The 25,453-nt window shown below is 45.1% G+C and overlaps 1 protein-coding gene across 1 annotated transcript in view; it reads left to right on the top strand.

Annotated features, from left to right (window-relative positions):
- The window catches only part of KCNJ6 (potassium inwardly rectifying channel subfamily J member 6), a 71,296-nt gene extending 48,517 nt beyond the window's left edge, over positions 1 to 22,779 (top strand). Inside the window, exon 2 of the mRNA XM_074983426.1 lies at positions 22,454 to 22,779. Coding sequence (XP_074839527.1) covers positions 22,454 to 22,779 — 326 coding nt within the window. The remainder of the gene's footprint in view (positions 1 to 22,453) is intronic.
- Positions 22,780 to 25,453: the final 2,674 nt, after the last annotated feature.

The raw sequence follows: 25,453 nt of genomic DNA on the forward strand, positions 1-25,453 counted from the left end.
TTTCCAATTCCAATATAATATATTTTTTGAGATGGGCCAACCACATCTCTAAACAGTATTCCAGAGGTGGACGTTCTGTGGATTTATATAGAGGTAATATGACGTTTGCAGCCTGAGGGAGCAGCACCAGAGGGCCCGTCCCCTCTCTCTGTCCCTTCTCAGGCAGGTGCTGAGGGTGTGGGGGCAGCAGAGGAACTTTCCTAGCCCTTTTGCTCACAGGAGGGGTACAGGCAAGCAGGAGGGGAAGCTGTTGGGCTCTTTAGCTCTCCGTTCCCTTGCACGAGAACAGCTTTGGGCTGCTGAGCGCAGAGGAGACAGTGGGAGAGGTCTGCCGCCAGCACACCTTGGGCTGGTTGCTCGGCACCAGGACAGGCAGGGCAGCAGGACAAGCAGCCAACAAAGCAAAGGATGTTTTTCTCCCACGACACAGGCACCTATTCCAGGGCTGAAATGGGTGGATGCAACGCCCCACCGGGGCCAAGCCCCTACCTCTCACACGCCAGCAACCCCACCTTTACCGACTCCTCCCTCCCCCTACCAGTGCTTGTGGAGAGCCACAGACAGCTCGCCGATGGCATGAAAGCGTGGGAGGCAGGGAGAGGAGCAGGGACGGGGTGCACACAGGCGGAGAGGTGGGGTGGGGTTTTGAAAGCAGAGGTGGAGCAGGGCCAAGGTCTGCAGGAAGAGTGGGTCAAGCACCCCTCAGCAAGAAGAACAGTTGGCGCCTGTGCCCCAGGCAGGTCTCAGCTTGGTAGTGGGCCAGCACTTCACCCCTCTTGGCAGGCTGGGCCCAGCCCAGTTAATTTAGGCCCAGCCCTGCCTCTCCACAAGGCTCCATTGCAGCTACTGATACTCTGGGCCCTGCTCCGTCCTCCTGCCTGGAGCACAGATGCTCAGAACCTGATCTGGTTTTCCCTAAGGTCGGAGGAGGTCAGAGTGAGCGGGCTGGGCCCCAAGAGGATGGGAGCACAGCTTGCCAGCTTCTGCAGAGCTCAGCCGCTCGCCCCTGCTCTGGGTTGTGTCAGAAGCTGGGAATGGGCGACGGGGAGGGATCAATGGAAGATTAGCGGTTTGGGTCGTTCCCTCTGGGGCACCTGGCATTGGCTGTGGTTGTGGTGCAAGATGGGACACTGGATTAGATGGACCTCTGGGCCGTTCTTACGTTTGTTTCCCTGTTTGGATAACGTAGTAGGCCGAGCTGCTTCTTAATACCCCTTCTCAATCCAAGTAACATCCCAGTTGTCTCTAGCATCCCCTTCCCAGGAGACACTTCCCCTCTCTTTCTCCAAGGAACAGAAAGGGGGCAGGGGGCTACTGCTGGAGCAGGAGGCTCCCCCATCCCTACCAGCCAGCGGCTGCTGATCCCTCTCTGAGAGGACACCACCAGCAAATGCAAGGCAGCTGGACAGGGAGACAGACTCCTCTGTAAGACAGGATGTACTGTGCAGTCGGGCACTCACGAGAGAACTGTTCTCCCCATCCCTCCCCACCATTGCTAAAGGACTTTTTCCAGCAACAGAGAAGATAAGTACTAGACTCGGAGGGACAAGAAAGCTGATTCTGCACAAATTGCTCTCAGGGGCTCAAATAAGCTTGGGGAAGGATTTCCAGTTTGCTAACTTTTGCAGCTATAGAGCCTTTAAGGTGTCACGTGGAAAGAAAAGGAGAAACTCAAGCACAAAATGTGATTTTCTAGTTGAGCAGTCTCTTTAATTTGAAAATAACCTAGCCAAAAGGAAAACATGAAAATCTAGAACTGAAGACACACTTGATACACTTGCAGTTTTCCCTTCCCACAGCCCTAACTAAAGAAGCTAACCCAGCTTATACTATTAGCCTTCCCCTGTGGATGTGACTGCAGCAGCCACAGCAGAAAAATATTTTGCAGAGCCCTCCTGCAAGTGAAGGAGCAGCAGCTCAACTGGAATATTGGCTGCCTGTTCCCCACTGCTACTCAGGAAACTTCAAGGAGATGTGCCAGTGACACTCAGCATCGCTCAAGAGAGAGACCCCTCTGCAAGTCAAAATGAAAGGAGGCGTGCCACTGATCAACCAGGTGGGATTTTCTAAAGGCTTTTGACAGGTCAGGACAAGTCTCTGATTTCATCAGCGCCCCATAGTTTAAAACGCAGAGTCACTGCAGATAACCACATTACTGCAGCTTTTTTGATCAAGCGTGAGAGCGTTCCTGTCCTCCCGGAGTTCTGACGTAGCAATACAGCCATAAATTCCATCTCCTGCTTGAAGCTGGTTTAATACTCAAAATACCGGTGAAACTGTAAATATTCCAGACTAGCCGAACACAGAGGAGGACACAACTGTACTTCAACTGTACACAATTGTACTTCGTGTTCCCATGCCACACAATCAAGCTGACTGCTTCCAAGGACTTCCATGGCTCAGTCAGGACTCCCTTACCTGATCTGATTAGATTTCACAGATTTGCCGGCAAAAAAGCATTCATTGCATCCTATTTAGTTTCCAAAAGGCACAACTCAGAGAATAATGAAAAACTCATGCATGAGGCTGTTCTGTTTGCTTGGCATACTGGTTCTGTGGCTTCAGTGAAGGTTAAACTATTATTAGCTGTTTAGTGGTCTCAAATATTCAGTACAAAAAGTTCATTACTTTTCATTTCCACATCAAAGTCTGGAGGTAGAATCAGCGTTATAAAGCCAGCCATTCTTTTGAGGGTAAGCAGTCCTGCCCCATTCCCTTTCCCATGCTAATAAAAACACTCCCATGCACACACGTCCCGCATGCTGGGCCCTTCGCATAGCTGAACTGATTTGGTGCCACTGTACAAAATAGCCATGATACAGAGAGGATTCATAGGAAAGGCTGCACTCCCCGAAAGCAAATAATTTTATGCTTAGTGCTTCAGGGCAGACTGAAAGCAAGACATATAAGAAAGTGCCCTCCGGAGACTGCCCAGTTTTAGTGACCCCCAAAAGATTTGGACATAGCATCAAAAATCAGATAAACATTCAACTTTCATGGACTTTCAGATCCCAGCCTTGAAATACTTTGGCATCTGCCCCTCCCTAGCTGCAAATAAAAGACATAAAGAAAGTTTTGTGCTTCAAGCCAAATTGAAAAATGCATGGCTTTTTGCCAGATTTACCAAAACTCGTGGAGGGAAAAATCCCTTTACAGCTTTGTGCTTTGATAGATGTTTGCTAACAGGGACGACTGCAGCTTCTGGCTCTGCAGAAATGGAGGCTCGAAGATACTGCATGAAAAGGGTCATCAAAACCTGACAACATGGCCAACAGAAAATGCTGCTGGCAATATTTTGAAAGCATGGGGGGGGGGTATGTTTTATGCTAAACCTTTGTAGTTTCTAGTGCAAACACTGGCACACAGCAGAGCTAGAGAGAATAATTTTATGCTGTTCTAATGATGAAAACTTAAGAGGAAAAGAACACTGCAGACTGGATGCAGTTAATATTCTTTCATCAGTGCTGTATCAGTAAGAATACTGTGTACTTCCACAGCATTTTAATCCTCACAGCCAGGGTTCCTGCTAATGGTTTTCCATCCACGGGCAGAAAAAATTTTATTCTGTGCACCAAGGCATATGTGAATGTGCACCGCCAATGGAAACATAGGCTGCTCCCTGTGGGTGGTTGAGGGTGCTCTGGTAATCATCTGGGCAGCAGCTGAATCTCTCCTGGGAGGAGGCTCAATTTAGAGGGGACACTGCTCACCACATTGCCCTGTGGCACAAATAACTAGGGGTATCTGCACTGTAGAGTGGGGAAACAGACACACAGAGACGAAGTAAATCCGTAGCAAATGTCGAAAATGGGAGGTCCTGGCTTCTTGCCCTATGCTCACCTCAGTAGTACATACAACAGGGTCTCAAGATTCGCGAACTTAATGTTTGTGAATTCAGTTATTCGCGAACAGCCAAGCTGCCGCTTTCCCCAGGGCCCTGGGCAGGAGCGATGGCAGCCAGGCTCCAAGCCAGAGCCGTATTCACGAAATTCAGCATTCCCGAGGATTCTCAACCTGGAACCCTCATGAGTGTTGAGACCCTGCTGTATTGTCTTCTCTAGAGGTTCACTTTGTAATCTAATTTTTATTGGCATCACAATTTGAAAAATGACAAAACATATCACTTGGGGAAATTACTTTTTGAATTGAGAGGTCATTTGGGTAGAGACTGTGTCTGCGCCCTGTATTGTGCCAACCACATGGGAGGTGTACAGCAGGTACAAAGACAAAAGGGAGAATTTGACCAGCCTACAACGCTGCTAGGACTAATACTACAGTGGCTGTGTGAAGTCCCATCTTTACATGTGCCCGGCTTGTATAGTACTAACATTGAGAGATCACCCTTCTCTCTGTTACCTCTCCTGGCAAAGAAGGTTTCCCATAGTACTGAAGTGGAAGCACTGGGGCCTAATACCAATTCTGGGAAGGAGGAGTTTCCCATTTCCAACACATTTTTATACAATCAAGTCCATTAGACGTTTCTTCTGTATTTTAACACAGTAGGTCAAAATCCCTAGCGCTGGTAAGACATTGCAATTGTCTCACTAGCTGATGTAATAAGGAGATGCAAACAGCCCCTAAACAGCAGTCAGGGCAGACATGCACGTGTGGAGTTCACAGCATGGTCAGAAAGTCTGAACTAGATTCTGTATTGTTATAAATGAGTGGAACTTCTGAACGCCTTGGAGCAGAACCCATCACACTAACAGAGAATCTGGCCCCACATTACTGAGTGGAAGTCTTACACTATAGGTGAGACCCACTTCAATTGGAAAGCCACTTTTCTGGCAGGCAGTTTACACAGGGCTACTCTCATGAAATATCCTGGCAATTCTATACACCTCAGCAGGTGGTTATATTCAGGAACAGGGCTTCCCAGTCTCTCAGTCTTTTTGACTTTGTGACCATCACTAACCAGCAAGATGCAGTAAGAAACAACTCATAAAAAAAGTCATTCGGATTTCATTTTGAAACAGCCACCAACTGGGATCTGCTTTATCACAGACATGAAATTAGAAATAAAAAGACAGACTAGGCCCCTGTGAAAAGGCCACATAAATGATGAAAACATGATTGAACTGGTGCTGAAGTTTATGGTTCCTGAGGCCAAAAGTTTGTTGTGTTCCAGGATTCCACAGTAGCAATTTTTTCTAGCCTTTTCTACCTTGTATGGTTTTGCATTTGCTGTCTCCTATCACATAACGTGCACTAATATTCATACAGTGGGGGAGTGTGACACAACACATTATGGGGCGCGTGGGTGTGAAATCTTCCAGTAGGGCTACTGTAGGAAAATGTGTCAAGTCACAGTAGGTCACCGCACTGAAATATGCAGCTTTGTAAACCAGTGCTGAGAGATAAGCCTAAACGCTCAGCGATGGCACAACAAAATTACAATAAACAGCACATGTACCGCTTTCCAGCTTGGATGACTCTGGACCTGGTACCAGCTTTGTTATTAATCTTAATCAGTCAAGAGGCTGGTTTGTAACTTCGCCCACATTGTGGATAATGGCCCCAGGGAACCATTATATCCCATTTTGTCATTTTCTGTAGACGGCACTGTGTACACATTAAGCTTGATCAAACCTGGGATGCTGGCTGTGAGGCAATGTGCTAACATAATCTACTGAAGCACTGTCCTTGTTTAATGTTCTGACAGGGGGAGCGTAGTCAGTCACGCTATTTCCTTTGATCTTTCTGTGCACATTAAGAGGCAGGTGGATAAAGTGCAAACCCTGGGACTTGGGAAGCGGGGAATCCATCCCCTGCTCTGCCACAGACTTCCCATGTGACTTTTGGCAAGTTGCTTAGGCTACATCGACACTTAGTGGAAATGTCGACGGCTGCTACGCTATTTTAGTTGTACCAATTGCGTACAAAAAATCGATTATGCAGTAGTCGATATTCATGCCTGTCCTTGCTGCCAGGCACCCATGGGAGTGCTCCTTCATTGACATTCCTTAATCCTTGCAGCCTGCAAAGAGTTCTGGGGTCGACGTGTGTGAAATTGTGCCTGGGAAGATTGAACCTAAGCTTTTGATCATCCCTGGTAAGTGTAGATGTAGCCTTAGTCTCTCTGAGGCTTACCCTCCCTTTAAGAGGATAAAGATTTTGAGGCACTCTGATGATATGCTGATGGGGGATCAAATTAGCGCAATAACTAAATAATATGGGGTTTAGATACATTCCAAGTGACTTCAAAGTGAGCTCTGTGTGCCTATCTGAAACAAAACACAACCACCTTTGTGTATCATCCTGGCTGGCTCATGCAAAGTTTGGTTCCCTTGATGAAGTATTGACTTGTCTACCCACCGTAACCAAGGCCAAAATTCAAAGCACCTACATTCTCTGCACTGTTGTGACTTATAAGCTGCCAAGGGCAAAGGCAATAGGGACTGTGTCCAATGAGTGGGTTTCTCTGGCAGAGAAGTGGCAACTTTTATTATGCTGCTTGTGCAACACAGAGCTACGACCGAATTAAAAAGGCAACAAAAACTGCACAGAAATAATATAGCAATTAATTTTAATTTATAGGTAGCTGGCCCAGCAATCTATTACTTCTGCCATGGTTTCTGTGTGTATGTAAAATAAAGAGATCAAAGTTATCTTATTATCTGTAAGCTAAGGTTACTTCCTAAAGTGAAAACACATTCAAGGGTGCTTTACAATTAATTAAATATACATACAACATAAAAGAGTGAAAAAAACATTAAGGGAAGTTATGACTATTCTATCCAAATGATTTTTAGGTTCTTACAGTGGTGTCCATCACCGTAGTATCAGAGACCCTCCCAGTATTTAATAATTACAGCAGTGGCCTTTCTCCCTTCCTTCCCCGCCAGCAAAAGGCATTGGGGCACATCCCCAGCTGGTATATATATTGACCAGGACATTGCAAAAGTGCATTCAAAAGGTTCCAGTGGAACTGGGCCCAATGCAGGGCTCTTTTTCTGGCAGAATGCACCAGAAGGGCGTTCTGGCACCTTGTTACCTGTTATTTTAGCACCACAGGGCCCTTCCAGCTGTCTCGCACACTGCAGGGCACCTCCAGTTGTGGCTCACATGCCATGGGGTGCCTCCAGTCAACTCACACACCACAGGGAGCCTCCAGGTGTGGGGCACCTCCAGCCCTGGCTTGCATGCTGCAGCGTGCCTCCCCCTGCAGCTCACACACTGTTTTGCGGTACCTCCAGCTGCAGGCCACCTCCGGCCCCCAGCTTGCGCGCCATGGGGCACCTCGGGGCTGCAGGGTTCCCCTTCACCCTGGCCAGCGTTCCCATGACTGGGTCTGCCAGAGAGGTTCTGCCCCTAGCTGGCTCCCAGCCATGCAGTCCCCCATCCCACACTGTGGGGTGAGTACCGGCACCTTTTAAGAAAAAAAGCAGTGGGCCCTTTAAGGGCCCTTTTTATTAAAAATTTATTTGAAGTGTTTTCATTTTGTTGTGGGGCCTTATTCTTCTCTGGTACTGCTCCCTGCACTTGGCCACAATTGACCTTATTCTCATGCCTGAGCTCTGGCTCATTAGCTTCACCTAGTGTAGCTCTGAGTTTCACAGAAATGTTGTAACCTTTCATTGATTCCTCTCAGAGTTTCACATTCAGAGAGATCGATTATGTCTTTCATCCGCTCTGCAGTCACTCCAAACCTAGCAATTCATTTGTGACAAGACTGGTAATTATGGTCAACCTCGACTTCTGCTTGTATACCTCTCAATCCAAGAGCGAGGCTCAACAGCACAAGGTGCACAAGGGCCCATGCAAAAGATCAGAAAAGTGTGGAGTAGGCTGCAGAGTTTCTTAAACCATGCACAGTTCAGCTGTGTTCCTCCTGGTGAATAATCCACAGTTGTTTCTGCTACTTGTGCTACCAGGCCTTCCTCAGCTAATGAGGATTTTGATTTGGATTAGGCGTCTTGGGTGATGAAGTGTCTGATTCCAGAACAGAGCTTGGCATTCAAACGTTGGGTTCTAGAGTCTCTGATTCCGGAAGATTGGCCACTGATTGCTGGTGCAACTGTTACGAATGCGGATGCTGAGAACAGTTTGATTGGCGAAAACCGGTGCAGAATTTTGACGTTGACAAGGCAGATCCAGTTACTTGACCACAAGTGATAGAGTCTACATGCTGGTGGGGAAGTTTTTATTATTTTTAATTTTTTTTAATTTTTTTCTTTTTTATAGAGAACAGTCCTACTGTTAATTTAAAACAGGATATTTTTTTTTTTACCTAGTGAATACAAAGGAAGACCAGTATTAAATTCATGTTTCTCTGTCAGAATTACTAATGGGGAATTATGCTAGCAATCTTGGTTGATGCACAGTTTTATTCTTTCCTCCTTGTTCTGTTTTGTTTGTTTGCTTTCCAAGATATCTCCTGACAAAACTTCTGTCGACAGATCGTAGCTAGACTGCCCGGCCACTCTATCAGCAAAACGGCCACCCAGAAGCACAGCAGACAGACCTGGCCAGTGTCCCGGAAGCCTGTCTATTGACAGAGGGCCCCCTGGAATGTCCAGACTGGCTTTCTGTCAACAGACCTCTGTTGACAGAGGTGTTATTCCTCAGGGGGAGCAGGGTCCAGCTGTCGACAGAAGTGCTGCGTTCTGTTGACTTACTATGGACAGAATGCCTTGAGAATCTGGACACTGCATGGTTTTGTCAGCAAAAGGGCTGTTTTGCCAACAAAACCCTCTCGTGTAGACATAGCCACCAGATGAAACTTGCAGAACAGTTGGGAAAGAGTTGCAGAATTGACAACAGAATGCAATACAAGAAATACAAGTGGCACACTATTTCGCATCATGCCTTGGATGTTTTGCTGTAATTAGGTGAGAGATGTATGACTTTGAGAGACTGATGAGAAATTAGACAGGCTTCATGCTGGTAATTTTTTGGATTTACTTATAGTGCTTGCAAGGTATATTGTGAGATCATATGGAAGCTGTTAAGGTTGGTATCACAAAGGTGATGTTTTTAGTCAACAAAATTCAAAATGAATCTAGCAGTAGGGTAAAAAGAAAACTATAGCAGGCAATTTGTGGCAAAGTTAGGCAAGCTAAATATAATCTCTTTTTTGTTTACTTGAACTCCACAACTCTTCCTAATGCAGCAAACCTATCAGGTGTTAAGAAATGTCGAAATCTGAGCAAAAGTTGTTCAGTTCTTCATAGATTTCATTGAAATCAACACTAAAATAGGGGGTTGTTTCAGAGAAGCCAAGGAGATTAGTTAAATGTGGCTGATTGCAGGGGTCAAGCTCTGACAGCGGAACTCTAGCATACAAAAGTGTTCAAATTTGAATTCAGCAGGCAAATCAGTAGGCATCTTCTGTCCCAGGTGCAGCCCACGCATTGAATCTTGTTGAAGAAGTGGCCACCATGACTGTTCCCCAACTTGTGCAATTGTTTGGAATTGTTCAAATATTATCTACCCTTTTTTCCACTTCTATCGGCTTTTGGAATCTGCTGAAAAAGTCTATTAGCCTTACGTTTAAATGCTGCTAAGGGGTCATCATAGGCAATCCATCCACTACAAAATCAGATCTTGAAAAAAAGTTTTTGACTGCACAGTTTCCAACAACATCTTGGAGGATACAGTATTAGTACAATTGGATGACTGAATGCATCAGTACAATGGAACTGAAGTATGCTTTGTTTTTCTGGCAAGCAAGAAACGGAAAAGTCCAGGAGCGGAAACCTAATGAGAGAGAGAAAGAGAGAGAATTTAGCAACCAACTACCATAAGGATTTAAACACTTGGGAATTTTAAGAATGATCTTGAGCCCTCCACCAGTTTTTCCAAGCAAATCTTCAAGGATGAAGGTGCCTGCAGATCTCCTTAGCTACAGACACAAAAGGTCTTTAAACGCAAGCTTCCCTCATGTAGAAATAGCACTGCATATTTTTTGCTGTCAGACTGTAACCATGGCTGTTAATGAAAGGAGTTTCAGCAAGTTAAAATTAATCAAGACCCATCTAAGATGTCCATAGGGCAGAAAAGGTTAAGAGATCTGACAGTTGTATCTATAGCTGAGGGAGTCATTTTTTTTTCAAGGTCATAATTTTTTAGTCAAGCTATAAAACGTTCAGATTCCAGGGAAAATAATAGCAAAATTACTAATAATATTTTTAGTCCATTCTAAAGTGTCTGGCAGTTCTGATTTGGCCTGGGGTATGCCTACTGACTACTTCTGTTCTATGGAGACTTTCAAAGCAAGACAGAATGAGGTGAGGTCATCAATGAGATTGCTTCAGAGAAGGCTAAGAAGATCCCTTTGTAAAAGTACTTAGTGGTAAAGGTGCTGCTGTTTGGGGAATGGGGAGGGATGTTCTGTGGAGGACCTGGATCTAAGTCTTTGACCCAGGTTTGCTGTGCCATTGGCAGAGTCCTGATATTGGCCTCAATAGAGTTAAGAATTTACACTTGCTTAAGATCAGCCCCAATTAACTCATCTAACAGGAATAAGCTTATATCCTGGGGCTGCCTGGTACACACTTCTCAGCTAAAGTGCCCACTCAAAAGGAGATTTTAGTGGCTCCAGTCAGCACCAGCAACCAGACTGCTAACAATCCAGTCAGCAGCACAGCAGGGCGAAAGACTCCTCAAGGCTCCCAGAAGCAGTGGCATGCCCTCTTTCCAAGTCCTACATGGAGGGGAAACAGGAACATTGCAAACTGCTCCTGCCCCCAAGTGTTAGCTCTGCAGCGCCCATTGGCTGGGAATAGCAAATGATGGGAGTTGTGCGGGGGTAGGGCCTGTGGACAGGGCAGTGCACAGCCTCCTGATTGCACCGGGGTGTAAGAGCCGGGAAGGAGAGCATACCATTGCTTCAAGGAGTTGGTTGAGGTAAGCGCTGGTCTGAGCCTACAGCCCTGGCCCCTTTTCTGTGCCCAAACCCCCTGCTCCAGCCCTGATCCCAGCCTGGGGCCCCCTCTTGCATCCCAAACCACTTGTCCTCACCCACTTGTCTGCACCCCCAGACCAAGCCCTTGTGCCCCCCATACCTCAACCCCCATCTCAACCCAGAGCCACACACCTTACCCTGAACCTGCACCCCCAGCCTGAACCCCCTCCCTCAGTCAAGGGCCCACTCCCATGCTCCAACCCCTCAGCTCCACCACAGAGCACAGACACCTTCCTGCATCCCAAGCCCCTCATTCCTGGCCCCCACCCTAGCACCCACACCCACATCTGGAGCTCTCATCCCCTCGGACAATGCCCTGCCCCCCTGCCAGTGAAAATGAGAAAGAGAGTGAGGGTGGAAAGAGCAAGTGACAGAGGGAGGGAGACGGAGTGGTGTGGGCAGGGTCTCAGAGGAAGGGAAGTGCTCCAAGAAGGGGCGGGGTAAAGGTGGGCCATTTGGAGGAAACTGGAAAGTTGGCAATCCTCATCATAAGCACTACAACTTATGAAAGCTGTGAGGAAGACACACTGAACTGGGGAGATGTCAGGAAATGGTTGCAACTCTTTGGTCTGAGGCCACTTGGTCAAAACAGAAGTGAGAATTGCAAGGGAGTAGTTCTAATTTAGACCAATGGAGCACTGGGCATAATAGAGCTCTCCTCCAGTGTGCCACAACCCAGTTCGTACCCTGTCCTCTTGCTATGCTGGCAGAAAGTTCCCTTGCATAGCAAGAGTTTTCTTATGGGCATGTCCAGCCATTTTAAACCCACTTTGCACCACCTACAGTACAATGGATTTAGCAGACCAGAAATTCCATCTCTTGGGGATTTGATTTACTTAAAACATTCCTTCTGCTTTTTAGCTATCATTTTAATTTCAATTAACTTGATGTTAGTTTTTGTCTCAATTTCCTTTTATTAAAAATTCTTGAGCAACGATGATAAACAAAACAAAAAAAATCCCCAAGGAGACCCTGCTTCTACCCATCCCAGAGGGATCCAATCAAATTTGGAAAGTGATCAAAACTTCAAACTAGGATCTACCAACAAATTGCACAATGGCTGAATAAACCACACTATTCCTAGGACTAGAGCATAAGAATAGGGAGACTGGCTCAGACCAAAGGTCCTTCTAGCCCAGTATCCTGTTTTCCAACAGTGGCCAGTGCCAGATGCCCCACAGGGAGTGAATAGAATAGATAATCATCAAAGTGATCTCTCTCTTGACATCCACTTCCAGCCTCTCACAAACACAGTCTAGGGACACCATTTCTTCCCATCCCGATTAATAGCCATTAATGGATCTAACCTCCATGAATTTAGCTATTTCTTTTTTTTTTTAATGCTGCTCCTTATGTCTCAGATTGCCTCTAACCACCTGAACTAAAGTAGAATTACCAGTGGCTGGCAGTAGTAGAAGTACGTTTGTGTTTTAGACATCATCTACACTACTAACTCAACCTCAACTGTGTCAACTCCAGCTGCATTATATTTCTCTAAGCTGTAACCAGCCACTAGCCAGCACTCAGAAGTCTCTCTCTCATACACACATGAACTCACACAATAAAAACAGTTAGTAACTTTGTTTTATTTCAACTTATTTGCTTCAAAAATAGCCCACATTTTAGTTCTGAAGGTGTTTCAACTAGATAGGGAAAGGGAAGAGACAGTAAATTTTCATTTTTAGGCTGGGAAGACACAAAGGACCTTAATATTTCACCATTAGTTTTCATTCCTATTTGCAGCAAACCCCAATCACTTTGAAATTCTCCCTGAAAGAGTATAGAACCCTGCTCTGGGGCAGTCAGCATGGGAAGGCTGCTGCAGAGCTACAGACACTGGAAGCCCAGTATTTCTCAACTCTAGGGTAGCCTACCTGGCAATCTCCATGGGAGCTTTGCGAACACTAAAAAATCTGGTGTTCCCAGTGCTGGAGCAATGGACCCTGGCACTGGGCATACAAGCTGCCAGGTAACCAGGTAGGCTCTGGGGTTCCTCTGGAACTTTGTTAAAATGTCTCCACAGCATATTCTGATTTAATCAAAAAAGTCAATTGTGACCCCCTCTTTTGCTGGATTTTTTTCTGACCAGCTCTACTAAATAGGTCATAACGAACGCCTCTTTGTAACCTTGTATGGTCATGGTTCTACAGATAATAATTACCTGTGTATGAACATATATAGACACAGGGGCTGATTGCTGAACACTCACAATTCTGTCTGAAGCAAATAGAATGCTACAGATGCTACAGCCTCTGAAAATCAGACCTACCAATTTTATACATCGATTTTTTTGCTTTAAGGTTTACATTACTGACATACGCACATACATGAAGATATATTGATATATCAGCAGGTGCTGGTGCCTTGTCCTTTAGGGGTCACTGATGCATAATCATCCACCCACAATTTATGGGTACAATGTGGATTAGATTACTCTCCTTGGGCAGTTAAAGGCTTTTCTATATTGCCAAGCAGATACTTTTGAAAGGTAGATTGATACAGAGACTCGTTTTAACCATGTGGCCCCAGATGAGAGGTTTTGAGGCAGATGAGCTTTCCAAGTGTAAAACTCATCAGGGTATGTCTACACTTGGGAGTAAAGTCAAATTTATTAAAGTTGACTTTTTAACACTCGATTTTGTAAAGTCGAAGTTGACTGTCCAAAACTGCTCACAAAGTCAGCTTAGGGTGTCCCCATCAGATTCAACTGTGGCAGCACTGCATTGTGGGCACCTTTCCGACAGTTCCTGAAGACACATTGCATTTTGGGATTCTGTGCCAATGTCTTCTAGGAAAAAACTTGCTGCAACTGGTTCTGGGTTTCTGATGTCATCATCCCAGACTGCATTTCCCTGTCTTCCTGCTTCACGCTGAAAAGAAATGGACAAATGAATTTTCACACTGCTTTTACATTGACTGCCACCCACCATTACAAGGAATAACATGGATCCCAAGATGCATCGATGTTCGGTGCAGTGTTTTGTGATGACATTGTGATGCAGTATATTCTGAACTTAATGCCCATCAAGAATGAGTTGATTGATGCAGGGTGCACTGACAAATGTCAAGATCTGGAGAGTAGGACCACAGAGTTGTTTTCAGCACTCGAGTCACACTGTATACTCTGGGACACAGGTTCTGGCCTACAAAACCAGCTCATGCTGGTGGGACCACATTGTTTGCAGTCATGGGACAATCATCACTGGCTGCAAAACTTCTGCATGCATAAGGCCACTTTCATGGAACTTTGTGGAGTGCTGTCTCCCACCCTGAAGTGCAGCGATACCAGAAAAAGACCAGCTTTGACAGTTGAGAAGCATGTGGCAATTGCTCTGTGGAAGTGGAAATCTGCAACACCAGAGAGCTACTGGTCAGTGGGAAATTAATCTGGAGTGGTCATATCTACAGTGGGGGCTGTTGTCATCCAGGGAGCCAAGGTGATCACTAAGCTTCTCCTGCAAAAGACAGTGACTCTGGGGAATGTGCAGGACATAGTGGGTGGATCTGCCACTAAGGAGTTCCCTAACTGCAGTGGGGCCATAGATGGAATGCACATCTCCATCCTAGTACTGGACCACCAGGCCTCAGAGTACATAAACTGCAAGGGGTATTTCTCTATGGTGTTGCAAGCATTGGTAGATCACAAAGGTCATTTCACGGATATCAACATGGGGTGGTCAGGAAGGGTGCATAACATGTGAGTCTTTAGGAATTCTGGTTTGTTTAAAAGACTCCAGAGTGGTTCTTTCTTCCCAGACCAGAAAATCAACATTGGTGGGTTTGTGGAAATGCCCATAGTGATTTTGGGTGACCCTGCTTACCCCTCGTTCCTTTAGCTCATGAAGCCATTCGCAGCAACCCTGGACCAGTAAGGAACTCGTCAACTACAGGCTAAGCAGGTGCAGAATGATGGTAGAATGTGCCTTTGGCCATTTAATAGCTAGGTTCAGGTGCCTTCTGACCCGCTTAGACCTCAGTGAAGAAAACATTACCCTTGTCATTGGGGCTTGCTGTATTCTTCAGAATATGTGAGGAAAAAGAGAGAATTTCATGCTAGCATCGGGGGCAGAGGCAGATCTCCTGGCTAGAAATTGTCAGCAACCAAATGTCAGGGCAAACAGGAAAAAACAGAAAGACACAATGAAAATCAGGGATACATTGAAAATCAAGTTTGCAAATGAGCATTGAGGGTCCTGAATCTCCTTCATTAATATCATTCTGCTTGGAATTATTTAACCTCTTGTGCAGCAAGACGTCCAAACAGGATCAGCAATCCATTATCAGAAATATTAACAAGCTGCTCTAAGGGAAACAGGCATAGACCCTTCCACCACCTCCTGCCCCGTATGACTGCACCATACTATTATCAGTAGAGGAAAAGCATACTCACCAGAATTGCCCTCTCCAGCATCCTGGTTTGCCTCCAAACCCTCTTCCAGGGATAAGGGAACAGGCTCCAAGTCAAGAAACAGATCCCAGCTTGCAAGATCAGCTTCTGCACTTGTCTGCACCCCACTGTCATCCTCTTCTTACTCAGACCCTGCTAAATCATCCTGCCCAGCAACACATGCTGAGGACTCCATGCATCTTTTGGGGGAAAAGGTTGCATCTGTCCCCAGAATAGCATGGAGCTCATCATAACAGTGGCATATCTGGGGAGATACCCTAAACTGACCATTTGCTTCTTTGCACTTTTGGTAATTTTGCCTCGGCATCTTGATTTTAATGTGGCGCTGCTGAGCGTCCCTCGTATACCCTTTCAGAATCATGCCTTGCGATATCTTCACATAAATATCAGCATTTATTTTGCTGGCTTTGAGCTGCAGGAAGATACTTCTTCCCTCCCTGCAATGAGATACAAGCTCTCCTGATAGCTCCATGCTGGAGCTCTTTTCCAGCCCTGGGAACCCATGGCTACTAGGGATGCTCCTGATGTCTGCTCATGACGCTGGCCAAAATGGAAAGGAAATGGATTCAAAATTCCCTGGCTGATGACCTGGAGGTGAAGTGATGACCAGAAAGGACACATAAGGGGCACTCTGGGATAGTTTTGGAGGCTAATAAAATCAGTTTTAATAATGTTGCCGTTATGGTTTATAAAATTGACCTAAGACCCTTAAATTCAACTTAAGCAGGTCTTTGCCCATGAACGCTCATGCTCCAAAATATCTGTTAGTCTATAAGATGCCACAGGACTTCTTGTTGTTTTTGAAGATACAGACTAACCTCAGCTACCCATCTAAAACTTAATCCCCTAGTGTAGGCCTGGCCTCAGTAACTTACAGTTGTGAAACCCTAGGGAAATACAGAGACCCAAAGCAGCTCTATCTCTACAGATTTGTCTGTAAAAAGGGAGCTGTCTCCCATCAAGGATCTGGGACCTGTGTACATTTCATACATAAATTACACTAGCAAAGATTCCGTGACAGCACTTTCTGCTTCCAGGAAGCCAACCTAGAGAGCTCTGAAGTCTGCTTTCACTTGACAAAGGGTAAAAATAGTGAACACATACACCATGTGGTAGCACCACAGTGGAACAGAGTAAAACTCAATTCATAATATATAGTTACTGTGCTGAATAGAGAACAAGATTTGAAAGCTATATTATTTGGACAAATTTTGCAAATACAGTAAAAACCTGGTTACCCAGCATTCAGATAACTGGCACATTTGGCTAACCAATGCCAGGCCTGGGCCAGTGTCCTGGCCAGGGACAGCTGCTTTGGGATCAGCTGCTTCAGGCCAGTGTCCCACTACCATTGGACCAGTTGCCTAGCCAGGAGCGGTGGGGGCGGTGCGTGTAGAGTGGGGCCAGCTTCTCCTTGACCTAGCCAAGGGGCAGAGCAGAGCCAGCTGCCAACCCCAGCTCTAATAACTGGCCCATTTTATTATCTGACATTCCCAGTTCCCCGAGGATGCTAGATAATAAAGCTTGTACTGTAATAAAAATTGTAAAGTGCTAACCATATTTCTATGATGTTTTAGTTTGTACAAGTTACTTCTACTGTGCACAAAACAACCTCTGGTGTTAATAAGACTGATATTTAGTGAACTACTTTATAAAATGTTTTCACCTGCTCTAGTTTGGAAGGTAGCATATTCCCAAACTATTACAGTTCAGCAATCCACCTTTATATATGAGTGTACAGAGGATTCACCATTAGCCTGAATTACAATTGGGAACACTTTCTTAGGTCTCACTCCATATGCATAAATCCCGTTGGTGTTTGCAAATCAAGACTAACATGGCCCACAAGGATGTGTATTACAGTATCACAGCAGTCTATCGCAGAAAACTTCTCAATATAATCTCCTAACCGGTTACACCAGCTCTTCTGTATTGTAATTGTTAGTTTGCTGATGAATGTCATGCTTTCGTTAATGTCATACTTTGTTATAGCTAGTTCAGACCTTGGTGTCTGGGGCAAAAGATTTCCCTTGAATTAAGGCTGACCAGAGTCAAAGATCAGGAGGAAATGGAGAGTACTTGAAATGCAATATTATTTCTTCCATGTATTTTACAGGGATTATTTCTTATTTATACATACAAGGGTTTTCTACTGGGTACCTTTAAATGAAGAATCCAAAGGGGATGCTGAAGCAACAAGCAATAACTGTACAAAAGCAGTACAAAAAAAAAAAAAGCAACTCAAGATAATGACGTTAATCTCCCCTATAGGATAACACAAGCCTCGGCAACATCAGCAAACATGCTGTATTAACCCAGTATGTTGTGTGTTTCTGGCACAAGCAAGAGGCCACAATTAAAGTTTTGTGGCATACTATGATGGTGGTTAACATGCAGCAAATAGTGTGTTTCTTTATTGGACTGAAGCAGCAGCATGTTCCCTGTGAAGATGTGGAGTTTATCAAAGTCTGTAGGACAGTGCTATGCGGGTATAAAGGTACACTTCAAAGATGTGCCACTCTCCTGATTCTAAAAGTTTGTGTAGTGAGGGATTCTAATCAACTTTATTAACAAAAAATTTGGGAGAGGTATGTAATGTCCTGGGTTCTTCACGTGGCAGTTGTACGAGGATCTCAGAGGGGAGGGAGTCGTGAAAGAGGGCTGTTCCTATGCCACATGTGCTCCACTGAGCCAGCCTAGTGGTGGATTAACATAAAGGCAAAAGGGGCAGTTGCCTCAGGGCCCCCGGCCCCAAGGGGCCCCAAGGCTCCATGACTCCATTTTGTTTAAACAATTTGCTTTAATGGAACAAAAGAAATGTGTGGAGTCATTCTTACTTTACAATTAAATGTATTTTAATTGTGCATCATGAGTAATAATAAGCATGAATAGACTTTAATATTTTGGAGGCCTCTTGTGATCGTGTTGTCCCAGGGCCCTACCTGGTCTTAATCTGCCCCTCAGTCACCCACCACTCCTCATAGCAAAGGAGCCTTAGTGCCTGGTACTGCACCTTTGAAGTATTTGGGAGTACTGTACTATAGAACTTTACAAATACTAACTAAAAGTCTCAGGACCATATGAGGTGTGAGTCAGAATTCTCTCCATCGCATGCACATGGAGGCAAATTGACCCACACAAGCCAGCAATCTTTACATGTCTTTTGTAAATTGCAGCTAATGGATAACTAGTGAGTGTGTGTGGCTGATACCACAAGTGCTTCCTTGCTGCTGTTCTAGGGACACTTGAAGAATAGGCCAATGTGTAAAATTGCGTTCATAAATGTGGGTTTGCACATTTGACCGAGTACAAATGGGCCTAATCCTTTTGAAAATTTGCCCTCAAATGGCCACATTTGATGGAGGATGTGGGCCTCTACATTATTCTAGACATATCACTGGATGACTGAGACTACAGCCCTATGAAACAAAAGCCGGATGCTCCCAACAGAGGAGGGACCATTCAAGAGAAAGTCTGAGAGTAAGAACATAACTCATTAATAATGGAAGGAGAGAGAAGAGGGCACCTGGAAGATTATCATGGACAAGAGCTGTTAAATACTCTGTATACCAAGGAAAGCAAGAGTAACTCTTTTCATATGTACCAGGGGGGTTGCCGTGTTAGCCTGTATCTGCAAAAATAACAAGTTGTCCTGTGGCACTTTATATACTAACAGATATCTTTGAGCATAAGCTTTCCTGAGCAAAGACTCGCTTTGTGACAACATGGGTCTTTACCCACAAAAGCTTATGCTCCGAAATATCTGTTAGTCTATCAGGTGCCACAGGACTTCTTGTTGTCTCTTTATATGGCCATCCTGCAATCAGCTCCACTTCAGTTCCACATGGCTTTTATGAACACAACACTTTAATCATTTAGCTCTGTATTCTCCCATAAATACTTTCGTAGATAGCAGCAATTTCAGGCTCTTCAGAAGTTCCAAGTAGATGCAATTGGCTCTTCCCAGCCAATGGCAGCTTCAGGAACCAGTGACCCAACCTGTGCCGCTTCCTGCAGCTCCCAGTGGCTGGGAACAGAAACCCCAAGCCCCTGTGCACCTGTCCTGCCTTAGTCCCACCCCCCACTCCATCACACCATCAGCTGGCCTGGCTGTGAGCAGCTGTCCCCACAGATGTTCAGGTCAGGACACCAAGAAATACAGCCTGTGGTGCAGGGGTTACCCGTGGGCCTGGTGTGAAGTGGCAGCAGTGGTTGGGCTCTGCACTCACCATGGTGGCAGAAGCCATGGGGAAGTGGAGCACACTCAGCATGCAAACTTGCTCTGCTTCCCTGTGGCTCCCACTGCCCTGTGGAGTGCCCCAACCGCCCCTGCCTCCCCAGTGATCTCCAAGGGTGGAGAATGGCATTAATGGGAAGGGTCTGGGGGACAGGGCAGACTCATCTCCCAGGCCAGACTGCAAAAATTCTCTAGTCCTGGATGGCCCAGGGGCCAGGCATGCGAGACCCCTGTGCTATAGGGTAGTGTGATCCTACATCCCATTTGGCAACCTCATTTTCATCCCACTCCAGGACCAAAAAAATAAATCTTTCTTCCCCTCCCCCAACCTCACTTGTCTGAAGAGAGGAGGTTTCTGTTTCACTTACTGAGCAATAAACAAGCTGAAAAAGTACTTATCTCCACACTCTGCCTTGCATTTCACAGAGCAGTCACCTTGTGCCAGTCATGAAATTTGAAAGGATGAATGATGGATGACTCTCCAAACATCTGAGGGTTCATCAGTCAACTGGTTCGATGCTCAGTGCAACCTCATGAAAAAGTAGTAGAGCCTCTTTAGAAGGAAACTGCAATAGAAATTTCCCTAGAACAGGCTTTCATGCGAGATTTCTAGGATCCCTCTTCTCTTTGGGTGGCAAACACAGTGGGACCAATCCCCCTTGTGATATTTTGGCACCTGTGCTGCTGCTCCCAGCTGGAATAAAAGGGAAAGGTAACAGAGGTACAACAATCATTGTGGAAAAGTCTTTATCAACAGGTACCACTCTGCAGCAGCAGAGAGGCTGCAACTACCTGCAATACAAAGTCCAGGGAATGAGGCAGAAGAGCTGAAATACGAGAGCGTGGCAAGTGTTAGTAAATGTCTTTTTACTTGTAACCAACATCAGTAAAAACAAAAACCAACACAGCAGAGAGGTCAGCTGAATGTTTTCAGAGCTCAACAATGATTCTCCTTGAGGCGCAAAGGGAGAAGGGACACTATTAGTTTGGCTGAGGCAATTTGTACATCCCTGGAAAGAATCTAAATTCCCAACCACTAGTTTTTTGTATTTCCTGAAACTCCCCGAGTGTCTGAGTGACAGGAGCAGCAGCAGAGTGGTAATGTTTAGCCCTAAAGGTTGCATTTTAGTATCTCCAACCTGCCCATTCCTTTGGCTATTTCCTATGATTATCCACTACAGGTTGCATCTCCTTCATCCACACCCTCAGGATCTGAGCTGTCCAGAATGAGAGATTTTGCCAGACCTGGGGGAGATCAATGCTCCCCAACTCCCCTCCACATCACTGGCCACCAACCCAGGCCACTGGGCTCCACACTGGGCCCAACGGGGCTCTCGGTCACTGGCCCCACCACCACCACCTGAGGCTTCCTCCGTGCCGCCAGCTCCCCAGTCCTGGCTGCTGCTCCCTCCCTGACCACCACCATCAGCTCCCTGATCCCAGGTGCGGCCCTTTCCCCAACCCCAACACCCGCCACATTCCTGGCCCTGGCTGTGCCTTGCTCCCTGGCTGCCACCTTCCCACCCTAGGCTGCAGCTCCCTGGCCCCAGCCAGCTTCCTGACATCAGCGGCAACTCCCCAGGCACCACTTTTTTTCCTGGCCCAGCCCCTGCCACTAGCCCAGCTGCAGCATCACCAGCTTCCTGGCCCTCACCAGCCTGGCTGCAGCTGCCTGGCTCTAGCTGGTTCCCAGCCAGCAGCCCTCACTCTCTGGATGCCCAGCTCTGAAGGCAGTTCTGCCACCAGCAGCAGAGCACAAGTAAGGATAGCAGTAACTGTATCTCTACAGTAACCTTGCCATCCACACACAACCCCCAACTCCTTTTTGCAACAGAATGAAATTTCAGATTATGAAATTTATGATTTTTAAAATCACATGACTGTGAAACTGACCTAAACAGATCGTGAATTTTGTAGGTCCCTATATATTATATTAGTAGTAGGACTATCATTTTTCTAGACTTTTGCAAACAATTTTGTAATAATTTAAAGGGAATTGCTACATCATTGTCTCATAACCCCAGTTTGGGGGGGAAATGTTTTGTAACCTTCAATTCCTTACACTTTTTCATGCCCCTAATCACAACCACTATGTCCCTTTCCCTTAATCTTTTATTACAGTGCCTTCCTCAGTTTCTGTCCCTGAGGTAGGTTCTTCCAAACCAATCTCTTCACTGTGGCCAGATATTTCCCATCTGACAGAAATGTTGGCTTGTACGTCAGACGTAGTTTGACTGCTTTTTGCATTCCAAAGGGAAAAAGGCCACTGGATGGCATATTGTGAAGAAACGGTAAGGCAGAAGTTTGTTCCAGTCCTTTCCATCCAATGCCACGCATTTTCACAATGCACACTTGAAAGAAAGATTTGCTAAAATTTCTGAGTAGACTGCCAGGTTGAGGTTTAGAGTAGCTTAACTTTCAGGGCGTCCCAAACTTTTGGGCAAAACAAAGTCATTCCCTTGGTCAGCCTCTCAGTGGGTAACTCAAACAAACAGAGTAAGGATTTTTGTATTAGGTCTTCAACTAATCTAAGCAGAGTTATTTACACTAGTCCTTCAACAGGGAACAAAACAACAAGATTACTAGTCTCAGCAAACTGACTGTGACTCATCTGCAGACAGAATTATTTGCTGATGAAATTCAAGACTACTTCCAAATAACAAATTAATGTGAGAATTTTGCGGACCATTCCCACAAAAAACTAAAGGTACGGTTTGTCAAATTGCACATGGTGAATTTTGGCTTAACTTTAATTGTCAAGGAGCAGTGAATTTGAGACTAGACTGGCATACCAGACCTATCATTCAGTCCTAATTACAACTACAAGGCTATGTAAAGCAACAAGAAGAATAATTTTCGAGAATTTGGTCTGTATAATTTTTTCTCGCTCTCTCTCTTTCAGGAATGACATGCCAAGCTCGAAGTTCTTATGTAACCAGTGAGATTCTGTGGGGCCATCGTTTTACCCCTGTCCTCACACTGGAGGACGGATTTTATGAAGTTGACTACAACAGCTTTCATGAAACATATGAGACCAACACACCGTCTTACAGTGCCAAAGAACTGGCAGAGATGGCCAGCCAAGCAGAACTGCCCCTGACTTGGTCTGTGTCCAGCGAATTAAACCAGCATGCTGACCTGGAAACTGAAGAGAGGGAAAAAAACCAAGACGACCAAACTGAAAGGAATGGTGATGTGGCAAACTTAGAGAATGAATCCAAAGTTTGAACCAGCAGAAGTTCAGTGCACAACCTCTTTTTCTTTTTGATCCTTCCCTTTTTTATTATTATGACAAAAAAGAAATATTTAAGGTGTGAAATGTCTACCTGCCCGATCTCAAATCAAGAGATTCATGAAGTTAGCAATGACATGGAGTAAAGCTGCAGTATCCCTTATTTAGGATGAAATTGCTGTCATTGCCCTTCCAACAATTTCATATTTCCTCTGGATCAATATAAGTTCATGACCACAGGTGTGTTTCAAAAGGAACCAAAAAAAGGGGGTGAGGAGCGGGGGGAACACAGTATCTGGGATAATGAAAGGAAAGACTGTGATTAATGTTTGTTCATGCCAGGGGCCTTGGCTCTAATTTTTGTATTTCAAGACGGTTTCATAAACAGGATGTGATGCCACCAATGAAAATGGGTACTGCAGCTCTAAGACTGAGGTGAGCAGAAAGAGCTGCAGTTCAACAAGATACTGTATATATGCCTTATGTAACTACAAGCTCTTTAAATTTAGTAATAAACCCAGCATGTACAAAAGTACTGTAGTAAAGAACTTCTAAATAATGTATATAGATGTGTAATTAATGTAGGTTTAGATATATAATTCTAGAAATATTGGGATGCAAAAAAACAAAATAGGATTTCTGTTTTAATATTAGGCGTGCATTTGTTTCTCCTCTAGCTGTCTGACCCTTTTAGTGCACGGCATTTTCTTCAGTGTACCAGACTGGCAGCTACTTAGAAGACCTTACTGTTTCCCTAACAAATCATTTTACTGATTCTAAAAAGCCATACGCCTGGGGAAGGGCAGGGGAGAACTGGGTGGAGAAATTGCAACAACGTCACTGATATACTGTGAAACTGTTTACAAAAATGATCCTGTCTTTTGTAATATTACAGGGTAGACCATTCCTGGCTAATTTGGCAGTTGACTGTGGCAAATTCTAGGAAAACACAAAAATCTCCACTATATTGTTAATATAAAAAGCACTTTCACGATGAGCGAGGACCCCGTAAGTGCACTACCATGGGGAGCTATTCTTTTTCCCCCATAACCATTGGATTAAAACTGTGTAAGTTTTCTATATAAACAGCATAAGCCATTGAAAATCTATATGTTATTCATAAGGTAAGCAGAGAACACTTTTAGCTACCCCATCTGGGAAGAAATAATTGAATTCCATCTGAAGTTTTAATCAATAAGAATCATCCATTAACATCTTTGGCACTTTGTGAGTCAAGAAGATTCCCAAAAGGCTTTATTGGCCCTCGGTAATTTTCATCAGGGTTTCTCATATAAAAGCCCACTCCTAACATCTGTACTCAGGTGAGTGGTCCCTCCCACCCTTACTCACATTGGGCCAAATCCTCAGCAGATTTACATCAATCTGATTTGATGCAACAGACCTATGACAATTTGCCTGGATTACACTGATTACATTGGTTGAGGATCTGGCCCATAGAGTAGTACCTACTGAAGAGACTCAGAGCATTAGGTATTACTCCGTGTAAGGATGGCTGCATCAGGCCCAGTGTGCATAAAATAATATTAATTCAAATAAATGACTCCCACTGACTTCAGTGGACTGTGGCTCTTGCCTGTAAGGAGTTCTATTTCCCTCAGTCCAGAGAAAAACAGCAGCCTTAATATTTTTTTGTACCTGCCTAGTCTGGAAAGAAAGAATACACTGAAACGCATTTAAAGTTCAGAGGGGAGGGGGAGTTGGTACAGAAACTTTTAAGTTCAGATAGAAGGGGAAAAAACCTCAAGCAAAACTGAATAGGCAGGTGGAAATTTTGCACTGTAATATATCCTTCCCATTAATTTCACATCTATACACAGCTTTTTTTTGAAACACAGCTGCCCATCCTTAATTTTCATTGAGTGGTTAAGAGTTGATCTGGCTCCTACAGCAGTTTTGCACATCTGGATCATGCCAATTCAAACAGCCAAGCCTCGTGGTTGCTTCATTTCTGGAAATTTTCCCCAGCTGGTCTTCACAAAGAAGCTACTCGTCCATTCCTACAATTTAATCAATTGTTCAAAAGATGCATTTTTGTCCCCTCCACCAGGCTGACTGATTTCACCAGGCAGTAACAGATTGTTGCTTATTTCCATTAACTTTGGCAAAATACAACTGGTTTAGCTACAGACGCTTTTGAAACACAGTGGTATTCTTTCTTTGCTGCCACAGTGCCAGAAGCTGCTCAGCGTTATGATTAACAGAGCATGCCCTGTGTTTATGACTGCCCTTGAGAGCCAAGGAATTCACAGAGGGTGTATGTGTGCATGGTTCTTAAGGTGTTTTTATTTCACTCTGAAATATCACTGGAGAACAGTAGTTGCAAATCATAGGTAGTTTTATCAGTCAGAACCAGGCCTGGCCTTATGGCAGAGCGAGCAAGGCGGTTGCCTTGGGCCCTGCATCTTCAGGGCCCCAAGCCCCTGCGACTGGCCCTGCTGTCAGCATGGCACTGGCCACCCCACCACCTGTCTGCCAGGCCCCATTCTCAGCATGCCACCGTGGCCCCTGCCCTCTGGGCCAGCTCTTTGCAGAGCTCCATAGCAAAGCTGCACTACTAAAAGTAATGAAACACAGCCGCAGGGGTCAGGTTTAGCGCATGTGTGTCAGCCTATCACCCAAAAGCAGAGCAGGTGAGTTTAAAGCAAAGAA

Source organism: Carettochelys insculpta, chromosome 1 (assembly GCF_033958435.1).
Source record: "Carettochelys insculpta isolate YL-2023 chromosome 1, ASM3395843v1, whole genome shotgun sequence".
NCBI classification, from domain to species: domain Eukaryota; kingdom Metazoa; phylum Chordata; order Testudines; family Carettochelyidae; genus Carettochelys; species Carettochelys insculpta.